At 48.0% G+C, this 11,484-nt stretch overlaps 1 protein-coding gene across 1 annotated transcript in view; it reads left to right on the forward strand.

Annotated features, from left to right (window-relative positions):
• FAM217A (family with sequence similarity 217 member A) overlaps positions 1-8,891 on the forward strand; it is a 15,153-nt gene extending 6,262 nt beyond the window's left edge. The window contains exons 3-9 of the mRNA XM_081523256.1: positions 658-762; positions 1,531-1,615; positions 4,041-4,125; positions 4,273-4,286; positions 4,894-4,968; positions 5,061-5,128; positions 7,353-8,891. Of these exons, the coding sequence (XP_081379382.1) occupies positions 658-762; positions 1,531-1,615; positions 4,041-4,125; positions 4,273-4,286; positions 4,894-4,968; positions 5,061-5,128; positions 7,353-8,565 (1,645 nt within the window). The 3' untranslated portion in view covers positions 8,566-8,891. The remainder of the gene's footprint in view (positions 1-657; positions 763-1,530; positions 1,616-4,040; positions 4,126-4,272; positions 4,287-4,893; positions 4,969-5,060; positions 5,129-7,352) is intronic.
• Positions 8,892-11,484: the final 2,593 nt, after the last annotated feature.

The raw sequence follows: 11,484 nt of genomic DNA on the forward strand, positions 1-11,484 counted from the left end.
CACTGTTTTTCAAGTAATCTTAAGTTGGGAAATGTAATATTTAAGGCCAGGTTACTCATTTATAAACAGGAATCACTAGAAGTACCACCCTCGCTGGGCTGTTGAGTGTTACACTGGTTAATCTCTATGAAATGTTTGGCAGTAGGCCTGAACACAGTAACCACACCATACAGAAAAATGTCATTTTGGGGGTAATTTAACCCAAACACGTATGGACTGCCTATTATGCCAGGCACTCTGCCACTCAGAGAAAGGCCAGGTCTCGCCTTCGAGGTGTTTAAAACGTAGCGAGTGAGAAATTGTAAATGAGTAACTCTGATGCAACAGGTGAGCAACGAATTGGAAGCAAATCCTGCTACAAACCCAAATCGGGGTCTCGGAGGAGGGAGCGGGCGGGGCGGGGCGGGGTCGGACGCAGGGTCGGGGGCCTGGGGTGGGGGCGGGCTGAAGGTCGAGGAAGGAGTCTGGACCTGGTGTAGCGTCCGGAGGGAGGCCGGGGTCAAGGTCGGGTGCAGAGGTCAGGGGGCGGGGTCCGGCGCGAAGGTGAGGTCGGAGCGGGGCCGGAGCGGGGCCGGAGCGGGGCCGGAGCGGGGCCGCGGTCAAGGTCGGGACGGGGGTTGGCGTGCAACGGGGCGCTGCTCTCTGTCCTCCCTGCAGGCCGGCCGAGCCGGAGGCCCGGGGCGCGGAGCGGCTGGGGCGCCCGGGCGGCAGCGCGCGCGGAGACGCGGCCGGGGACGAGCCGGGGGCCAGCGGAGCCGAACGGTAAGAGGCGGTCGGGCCGGCCGGACGCCCCCTCCACTCCCCTGCCCTCCCGCCCCCGTTCAGACCCAGTCCGCCCTGTCGCCCCCCGCCTGGCGGCTCCCGGGGCGCCGAGCGTCCCCGAGCGGCGTCCCTCCGGGACCGACGGCCGTAGACGCCCGGCGGGCGCCCTGCTGTCCGCGGTAGCTGCCGTCTGTCTGCGTTTTTGCAGCGGGTCCGAGCCTGCGCCTCAATCCGCCGCGGCAGCGCCGTGACGCTAGCTGCGCCCGCAGGCTCCGCCTCGACGGCGGTGGCCCGGGCCCAGGGTCGTTTGGGGTGGGAAACAGGCCTTTCGGCGTGTCTGAGGCTCTTGGCGGGGTGGGGGCGCGGGGGCCTCTGCCCGGCCCGTGCGGAAGGTGGATCCTGCTTTCAAACGGGGCCCCTGGCTTAAAGGCTGAAAAGCAGACTGCACGACCCTGTGTCTTAATTCCAGACGATTCACCAGATGTCTTCTAGTTTGTGTTTTCCTCTTCCGGTCTGATAGTAGCTCCCTTCTGGCTTCAGACCTTCATTTCCGTCTTCTGTCTCTTAGGTCTCCCGGTTGCTCTTTTCTGTGCCCGCCCCCCTTTTGCCCGGCGGGCCTGGGTTCCCCGTCAACCCCCTCTTGTGAGCCGGCCTGCCCTCGGGCCGCTCTCTCCTCTTCTAAAGCGTTTTCTTAACCTCTGGACGCTCTGTCTGCGCTGCGCTCAGCCGCGGGCCTCACCCTCCGCGTGCTGTCCCACACCCGCGCAGGACTCCCAGGAGACCGAGGAGCAAGATGGGCAGAAACACCGGTGCGAGCGGCGGCCCCGGCCCGGGCGCGGCCGTCCCCTGGGAGGTAGGTGCCGCGGGTCGCGCGGGGGGCGCAGCACCCCCTCACCAGCCACCCGCCGCGGCCAGCGCCTCCGCAAGGTGCCCCCGCGCGCCCTGCTGCTCTCCCTGGGAGCAGTTTGCATTCCCCCTCTGGGTGCGTTTGCGAGACCAGATGGAAAAGTTCTTTTTAAAAAGTTTTAAATTTCATATTGGAGTTTAGTTGGTTGACAATGTTGTGTTCGCCTCAGCACAGCACAGGGCGGTTCAGTTATACATGTATCCGTGCTTTTTTCATTTCTTTTCCCGTTTATCATATTACAGAGTACTAAGTAGACTCCCCTGAACATTTTTATGTCCTTTAACAAAGGAGAAGTTAACCAGCTTTTCTGCAAGTCTCCAGACATTTCTGATTGCAGTTGAATTTCATGAAACATGCCACCTTGATCCATCAACAGTGCTCACCTGTTCAATATCCTCACATGCGTTCTGTGAGAAATGTTGGCGAGGCAGGTGGATATCAAGTAGGAGGGCCCAGTTCCCACCTGTAGGGAGTTTACAATGTGGCAGATGTCGCGGGCGACGGCCTCCTTACCTGATGACTTTGCTTCCTTTTATGCTGGGATCTCAGTGGCGCAGTTTTCATCAGCTGCCCTTTATTGTGTTCCCGTAGAGCTATTCCTCTCACAGGTGGTTTTGTACCTTAGGGAACCCGGATTACAGAGGCGAGAGAAGCTTGAGAATCTGTCAGGAGGCTCTAAAAACACTAGTGTCTGGCCTCATCCTACTTAATCAGAATCTGTGTTTTTCAACTATTTTTTTTTAATTGCATGTATTTACTTATTTACTTTTGGCCATGCTGGGTCTTCCTTGCCGCACGCGGGCGTTCTCTGGTTGCGGTGTGCGGGCGTCTCACTGCGGCAGCTTCCCTGGTTGCGGAGCGCCGGCCCTAGCTGCGGCCGTGCGCCCGGGAGTTGCCGCTTGCGGGCTCTGGAGCTCGGGCTCACAGCTGCGGCACGGGCTTGGTTGCTCCGCAGCCTGTGGCACCTTCCCCGGCCGAGGACCAAACCGGTGTCCGCTGCCTTGGCAGGCAGATTCTTAACCACTAGACCACCAGGGAAGCCCTCAACTGTTATTTTTAAAGAGCACCCCTGGTGATTCTCATGCAGAGACTAGATCCAAAGCATGTTCTCTCAGAGAATGAAGAATTTTATTAACTTTGTTGATTTTATTAACTTTTTTTTTTTTAATAAAAACCTCTAGGAAAAGATAAACCAAGGCCCACCTTCCAATGTTCAGCTCTCCTTCCTGCCAGGAGGTAACTTCCTTGTGGATCAGTTAAATTCTCATTTGGTATTTAAGCTTGTTTGTCCCTTTCTCCTTAGTGCAGTGATGATGACCTAGTACTACCTAACGTTTCATTGGTGTGAATGTTGCTTAGTTTAGTTTACAAAGGGTTTTCTCATTTGGAGTAACAAAGCTGCTGAGTTCATCGCTCAAATATTACTTTTTGAAAATTTATTTATTGACTTAGTTTGGCTGTCCTCGGTCTTGGTCGCTGCCTGCAGGCTTCGTCTAGGTGGGGCGAGTGGCGGCTGCTCTCTTGCAGGGCGGCGGCCCCCCTGGCGCAGAGCCAGGGCCCTGGGCGCGCAGCTGCAGTGGTTCCAGTTCACAGGCTCCGGAGCGCAGGTTCAATCGTGTGCTGCGTGGGCTTGGTGGCTCCGTGTGGGATCTTCCAGTATCAGGGATTGAACCCATGTCTCCTGCATGAGCGGGCAGATTCTTCCCCGCTGAGCCGTCGGGGAAGCCCTCAAATAGTAGTTTTTTTAACAGTAAGCTGCCCGCCTCTTGAGTTTCCCTTTTCTGGGTCAATTTCTGCGGCCCCCTCCTGCACACACCCATGACTTTCCCAGAGCGGTCAGCACAGTGTCTGCAGCGGGAATCCTCAGTAGATACTGTAACTTTCCTTATTCATTTCTTGCCTTAAAAAAAAACATTTCCTGCGTGTTTCTCTACATCTGGAGTCTGGAATGAGATGCGGGCTAGTCAGTGCTAAGTATGTGCAAGTCAGAGAATTTTGTTCTGTTGATGGAAAGACTTTCATAGACTCTCAGATCTGGTACTAAGATACATAAAATCTGGTGAAGGAGCCATCGTGTGCCCAGGACACACTGAACTGGACACTTTATCATATTTTAAAAATCAGTTTTGAAACGAAGCCATCAATTCTTGTAAACGCCTTTCCGTTTCCTGACGTGTTATCCAGCTGATACTAGTTTAAAGCGAATGTTCCCTGCTCCTCAGAAATACTGAGTGTCCTTACGGGGTGGACGTGGGAGTCATAGAACTTGGTGCCTTTTGTCATATTTTACCCAAAGGACCTATACAATCATGTACTTGGGCTTGTAAAATTTTCTTACATTAAGTTTATCCTAAAACAAATATTGTTTTAGAACTTGTCTCACTGGAATTTGGATGCAGAAGTACCTGTTCCTGAAAATAAAACCCTCCCACCTGGAAGGGATGGCGCCGCAGGTGGTAAGAAATCCTTGACGTGTCTGCTTCTATTTATAAAGATACGAAAACTTACATCCCTAACCACTCATATTAAAGGGGGCTTGTTTTGAGTATCACCAGTTTTATGTAACTATTAATTGTCATTTTTTTCCGTATACATTCTTTCAGGCAAAATTAACAAGGTAAGGATAAATATTTGATTTCAAATAATTCACAGCACCTTAACATGACATTGTATGTTCCTTAAAGAAAGTTTCTTTCCTCTAAGTTAAACTTTAAATTTTATTTCTGTGACGTTCTTCAAACAAGTCAGTGCCTTCATTTACTGTTTTACAAAGCTGCAAATAGGTCATTAAGTGAATATCTAATTATATCACTTTTTTCAATAACAATATTATAAATGGAAATAAACATTGTAATGAATATAATATGTTCTGGTCACTGCCAAAAGGGAGATGGTCTCAGCTCTTAAGATGCCTTAAGGCAGTTGAAACGGTTGTATTTTGAAGTAGTGAAAGAATTAATCTTTCATTTGCTTTTATTGATCAAAATGTAAAACAGTTAACTGTTAATAAAGACAATTTTAATGATAGTCAAGTCTTATTAGTTAACATTGTTTAGTTGATATTTATAAATGGATTATTCTATTCCTACAGACCAATATGTATATGAGGGAAAATTATCAGATTCTAGCATATATTGCTTGGTTAGAACAAGAACTGTACATTCTTAGAACAAGAGTTGGGAGTAGAGATGCTGGGTGTTTAAATGTCTTCTGCCGCTTTATAGAACCACCTGGAAATTCCAGCAGAGGAGCTCCTGCTGGAGCTCACTTTCTCAGAGTTCATGCCCCAGAGAACACAGGTGGGGTTCTATCTATCACACTCTGAAAGTATCATTATTAGTTTTAAAAAGGCATGCAGTTACTAAAATGTTGTCCATGGTTTTTCTCTTAGAATAGTAAACAAGGGCTATTCCAGCTGTGGAGTGACCCTCTGAGCGAAGCAAGTCCCATGGAGATCAGGTGAACAAGTGTTTATGACTGTAAACCCCTAACTCAGTGAGAGAAAGGTAACTACAGATGAATTAACTACTCAGTTGAAGTAGGAGGCCAAAAAACAACCAGAAGCAAAAAGGACTGTGCGCAAATCAGGGGGAAAGCCCCGAGAAAGGGAGTGGCCGAGCGTGGGAAGTCGTGAGTGGGCCTCGAGCAGGAGGGGCTGGACGTCTCGTCCAAATGAAAAGGAGCCGTAACGGGAAAGGAGTAATTCACGTGCCAGGCACGGTTTCCATTGCGTCCCTGTGTTCACTCTGAACTCGCACGACAGTCCTGTTTGGCAGGTCTGTCGTCATTGTTCCTGTTTTAAGGGTGAGGACGGGGGCAGGAGACAAGCCATGGATGGTTGAACCGGGATGTGAGAGCTCGGCTCGTGCTCCCAGATGCCCTTCCTCACTTCAGACCCTCTCTGGGGTCCGAATGCTTCCTTTTTGCTTCTTCAGTGTGCGTGAGAACCAGCTGGAAGGCGTCTCCAAATCGCAGGTCACAGGGACTGGGACGTTGCCGTGGACTGAGCGCCGCCGTCCGTCACTGTCCACCACGTGTCCTCTGCAGGGTTGCTGAGCTGGGCTTCTCTCTGGTCCCTGGTTCTGACAGTCGGGCATCTCCCCAGCAGCGCTGTGTCCTCTGCTGAGGGTTCTCTGTGCACTCAGGGTACGGCCCTCCTCGTGCTGAAGCTGAGGGCAGATCGGAGGCGTGAAGGGGGTTGTGGTGACTCATGTCTGGGCTGATGGTGCTGATGGTGGCGGGAAGCCTGTTTTTATGAGCAGGAGCTCGCAGGATGAGGTCAGGTGAAGCGAGAGGACATGCATGCAGTCAGCAGAGGGCAGTGGCTGGGGCCACAAGCGCGAGACCCTCAGCCCGGGCTAACCCCAGCTCCACTGCTTACGGGATGTGTGACCTCAGCCTGCCTGGGCCTGGGATCCCTGATCCGTCCAAGGGGGAAAATGAATCTGTCCAAGGGAGAAAATGAAACCGCCGATCTCGTGGGCTGTTGTGAGGACTAAACAGAGTTGATGGGTGTTCACAGCTGATACTGGCGAGGCCTGGTGGTGGTGTAGAGTTGGAAGCTTGGGGGCAGGGAAACATTTTGCTAACGAGATGTTTCTCCTCAATGTCAATGAGCGTTTAACAGTTTACAAGAGTGCGTTGGTGTAACTGTCTCGCTTCTCAGACCATCTCCAGGGTGGATAATTTCCACTTTGTTCGCTGGTGGCAAAGGGGTCCAGCCAGTCTTCCACATTGAGATTCCATGCTCTTTTTTTCTCTTTTTTGCTACATGGATTGTCTGTTATCAAGTATAGACTTAAGGTGATTTTCCTGTGATTTTTCAGAGGCAAGTCATTAAACCTAATGCTTACCTAAATGAATAGATTTTTACCATTTTCTGTATTTTTGTAAACCCCTCAAGACTTTGTTGATTTTAGTGTAAGTTGGCTTTAAAAGAAGCAAGAAGAGAATGCAACTATGTCAATTAATGCATCAAATCTTTCCATGGCAGTATTTCTATTAAGTGTTTAAAACGTACTAACTCTAAATTCAGTATTCTATGGCCTGGCTTTTTTGCAGTTTTCATTTGAATATAATATCTAGAAGTATTACCCCTAAAATGAAAGCGTACCATCAGATGAAAATTGCTATAGACTTTATCTGGGATAATTTTTGTTTATAGCTAGACATTGTTTTGCTTCCTTTTTTGGTTAGACTAATTTTTAAAAACCATAGTGGCCCAAGTAGAAGCCTTTCTTAAGTAACCTGACTACACTCTTTGAGAGTTTCCTTTTGTCTAATTCTGGGTCAATATACATTTCACTGTAATTTCAGTTTGAGGTGGAGAGCCTCCTTCTCAGTCATCATAGTTACACGTACAGTATATTCATAGGCAAGTAGCTATAATCAGCCTCGTGTAGCCTCATGGCCGTTCATAGTCAGCCATTTGTAGGTAGAATGGTCTAGTCACCTATGCATGTACAAAGGACTGCCCAGTTATTATTTTAATCTATACTTTTAAAAACGTAGATAGTTGTATATAGTTAGAGTGTATTTGAAAATTAACATGTTTCTGTTACAGGTAGATATACATGCCATTGGGGGCTAAACATTAGTCTTTGATAAAGTTTTCTTATTCATTATTTCAATAGCATTTTAATTCTAGGCAACCAACCATTCATTATATAAATCATGTTTTAAGGGATTTCAAAATATCTTCAATGGAAACTGGCTGTAATATGACCAATAATCCCATAAGGCTCTTCGGAGTGAACCACTCACTGACGAGTGTTTCTGTGGACAAGCTAGCTGGCTCCTACCCCGCACTGCAGACGCCGTTAAGTCTCTGCTGCCCACATGCTGATGGAGACTTTTTCAAGGACAGGAATGAGCTTCATATGGATTTATGCTCAACTCTAGAAAACAACAGTGGAGAACTTCTAACTGCTCCAAACTGGAATCTGAAGTATGGAAGTAGCAGTGTGGAGGAAAATTTAACAGATGAAAGTGATTTATCAGAAAATGAAAAAGCGAACGATACTTTACTCAGCTATTTTAAAAAGATGGACCTGAACTTAAAGCCAGAAACAATAGAAAATGTTGAAGAACCTTTCACAGAAGAACTGAATGAAGTATTTCCATATCCTGATTTTCTTCCCCCTCCTTTCAGTACTTTGGACTTGCACAAATTAGCCCTCTCAAAATCTGACAGTTGGAAAATGACAGTGGAGACGCCAGACAGCTCTCTGGAGCCGCTGATGGCTCGTTTGCTGGACATGGAAAGGCTTCAGCGCCTGACCATTCAGAGAGAAAGGCCCAGACCACAGACCTCCTCCTGTGCCCCAGTCATCACGGAACGACCCCCTTCTTCCAAAGCTGTCTCCAAAACGAGACAGCCCAAACCTCCTGACGCTGGGGGTCTTCAAATGGCTTGTGTAGAGAAAAGTCGTGAGAAAAGAAAAACCAGTTCTGGTTCTTACAAGCCTGAATATACTGCTCCCAAGTGGAACTGGAACAGTGCTGGCAAATACAAGTGGAGTTCTAGACCAGCTCTGAAAACCTCATCTACCCCAAAACAGGTCATTGCAGCTCGTGACGACTTTAAGAATCCCAAAGTCTCCGTTGTAAACCCATGCCAAGAGCTCACCATCAAGCCTGCTCCTGTCCAGACGACTCAGCTGCTGGTTAAAATGGTCTCAACCAGGCATCTGCCACCAAAGTCCCCTACACCAATTTCACCCACACATCTGCCTTTTCCTGATAGTTCCAGGGAAGAGATTCAGGCACCAAGGACCAAAAAGAAACTTTACCGAAAAGATGTGCTGAACAGACCATTCTGTATTCAGAAGCTGAACTGTTGTCTATCACCTTCATTAATAGCTAAGGGTAAGTGCTCACCCACTGACCAAAAATAATAGAACTCTCTTCTTTCCTGCATCTCAACATGAGCAAATCTATTCCAAGAAGCCCGGCTAAAATATGGTTCCTCATTCCAAGATACAGGTATTCACACACACACGCACGCACGCACGCAGTCCCTGAATGTGCTGTGGAGTGGAGCTTGTGAGAGTCCCAGCTGAGATGGCTACACGTAAACCAAGGGCTTCCCTGATGACGCACTTGAGTCTCCTACATGTTTCTAAGGAATGTTTCACTTAGAAAACCATTCTACTCAAGGTGGTTCTTTTGTTGTGATTATTTTCCAGTGTAATTCCACCATCAATAAACGGTATAAGACTTATCACTGGTATGATTGTTTTTTTTTATCCTATTATGCAGTCATTAAGAATCAGTAATTTTTTGTTGTAGTTGATTTACAGTGTTGCGTTTCAGGTGTAAGCAGTGATTCAGTTATTTATATATATTTATATATATATATAAAGTCCTTTCAGATTTTATTATAGGTTACTACAAGGTATTGAATGCAGCTTCCCTGTGCTATAAAGTAGGTCCTTGTTGGTCATCTATTTTATATATAGTAGTGTTATCTATTAATTCCAAACTCCAAATACATCGCTCCCTCTCTTTCGCCACTGGTAACCCTAAGTTTGTTTTTTATGTCTGTAGGTCTGTCCCTTTTCTCAAGTTCATTTGCATCCTTTTTTTTAGATTCCACTATATAAGGGACATCATGTGGCATTTGTCCTTCTCAGTGATTTTTTTTCCCCCTCACTGGTACCCTTTTCCCTTACCCTTCTCATCTCCACAAATCTTTGTCTGTCACTTTGACCTAATCTTTGGGCATTTGCTTTGCCTTTAAAAGCTAAAGAAGTTGCTGTTTTATTAAATTAACATGCAAGATCCTCTGGGTCCTTCCTTGAAGCCTCAGAAGCTTACCCTTCCCCAGGCCCTTGATCACAGGCGTGACAGCAAGGTCAGTTGTGAGGCCCAGCTACAGATAGAGGCTTGAAACAACCCTCTTCCCTCAGATTGGATAGCTTTAGGATGTTGAAGGAAAACGGGGAAAGGTCACTGGTCACAGAATAGCCCAAATCTCTCATTCACTGAACTGTCCCCAAGACTCTTCATTGCTGGAGTCAGCCCTGGGTAGTTCGTTGAAACCCCAACAGCTAAAACTTAACTCATCAACTGGCGAACAAGACAAAAAACTATGTGATTAACAAGGTGGGGCTAGTGGTAAAGAACCTGCCTGCCAATGCAGGAGATGTAAGAGACATGGGTTTGATCCCTGGGTGGGGAAGGTCCCCTGCAGAAGGAAATGGCAACCCACTCAGTATTCTTGCCTGGAGAATTCCAAGGACAGAGGAGCCTGGCAGGCTACAGTCCATAGGGTCGCAGAGTCGGACACTATTGAAGCGACTTTGCACACACGCATAACTGATATCCTTTTCTGCACTTGAGAATCAGGGAAACAAGAGGGTCCCGGTTTCTCTCAGAGCCCTATGGAAACAGGGTCTTTGGGAAGGGCCTAGGGCTCCACTCTGAAAACAGTATCCCAGGTGAGTTTGATGCAGGTGGCTCTTGGAACACACTTGGAAAACACTGCAAAGCGGGAAACCTGCAGCCTGCCTGGACTGGAGTCTGGGTATTTCAAGGGAGTAGTGGGCTTTGGTTTCAGTGGATGGTTGGTGAATTCAAATTAATTGATTAAAACTTCAAACATCACCTAAAGGAGAAATAGAAAAGCCTTCTTCCTACCCCCAAACCCCTCCCACAAAGGCAGTTACTATTAAGTTTTTGCATATCATCTCCCCAAATAAGGTGGCATATTGGAGTTGAGATTAAAGGGCAACTCAAATGAATGTTGAAGAGGCAACTGTAGCTTGTTTCCGCCACTGTTATCATTAGGAAAAGAACAAGATTCAAATAGTACTTAGAGGCAGGGGCCAGGGTATGCTTAGTTTTTAGATTAATTTCAAAGAATGTTCTGGAACCTTACAACTGCAGTAAAAAAATAAACTTAATTGTTCAGGATCCCTTGTAATTGACTTTTACTTGAATTCCACACAATTAGGGTCATTAGCCAAACGGTGTAACAGCCTTTCCACAGATATTCACAGAAGTGGGCTTGGGCTTTAACTCAGTTTTGACCCATTTCCCCACCAGCGCGTCCTTCTTTCCTGCAATTCTGAGTCCTGAACCTGCACACCAACCCTCTACCCATTCTCACTTCTACCTCCTTCACCTGTTTGCATTTCAGGCAGGCCCTCCTCACCTTGAGAGCTGTAAGATATCATTTTCATTCATAAATCCTTCGCGGGGGGGGGGGGGGACATGCATTCTGTTCACTGCTGTGTCCTGGTTGCTGCCTGGCATGTCACAGACACCCTTTATGGTCTCTGGCTGAGAGGTGGATTTCAGCCTCCACACAGACTTGTGACGTTCCCGCAGTGGCTGCGAGCACTGGCCCCATGGCCAGCCGTCTGCGTGCGCACCCAGGCTCCACTTAACAGCTCTGACTCCTCAGGCAGGTTCCTTAACCTCTCTGTTCTTCACTTACCTCATCTGTAAAGTGAGTAGGAAACCTTTTCTCTCATATAATCAAGAGCCTGGCAAATTCAGGAAACGTATCAAGGAGAGCAGGAAGGACACAGGAGGGCAGAGAGGGTGCGCTGGGCTGCCTCAGCCCTGGAGTAAGTTCCTGACAGGCCGTCTGTATTCCCACTTCTTAGAGGCACGTGCTGAGCCCCAGGGACGTGGTGCGCAGTGAGAACGTAAAGCCTGTCTTTCAGGAAGACAAGGAGCAGGAGTTGGGCGCGGGAGATAGGAACGTCTGCCAGGGCTGTGTGACAAGCACGTCTGTGAAGATCAGTGAGAGACAGCAGGTTAGAAACAGTGCTCCTCCCTTTACGTGTAAGACATGAACTCAGGCA

This window comes from Giraffa tippelskirchi, chromosome 8 (assembly GCF_054371585.1).
Source record: "Giraffa tippelskirchi isolate mGirTip1 chromosome 8, T2T-mGirTip1v1.2.pri, whole genome shotgun sequence".
NCBI lineage: Eukaryota > Metazoa > Chordata > Mammalia > Artiodactyla > Giraffidae > Giraffa > Giraffa tippelskirchi.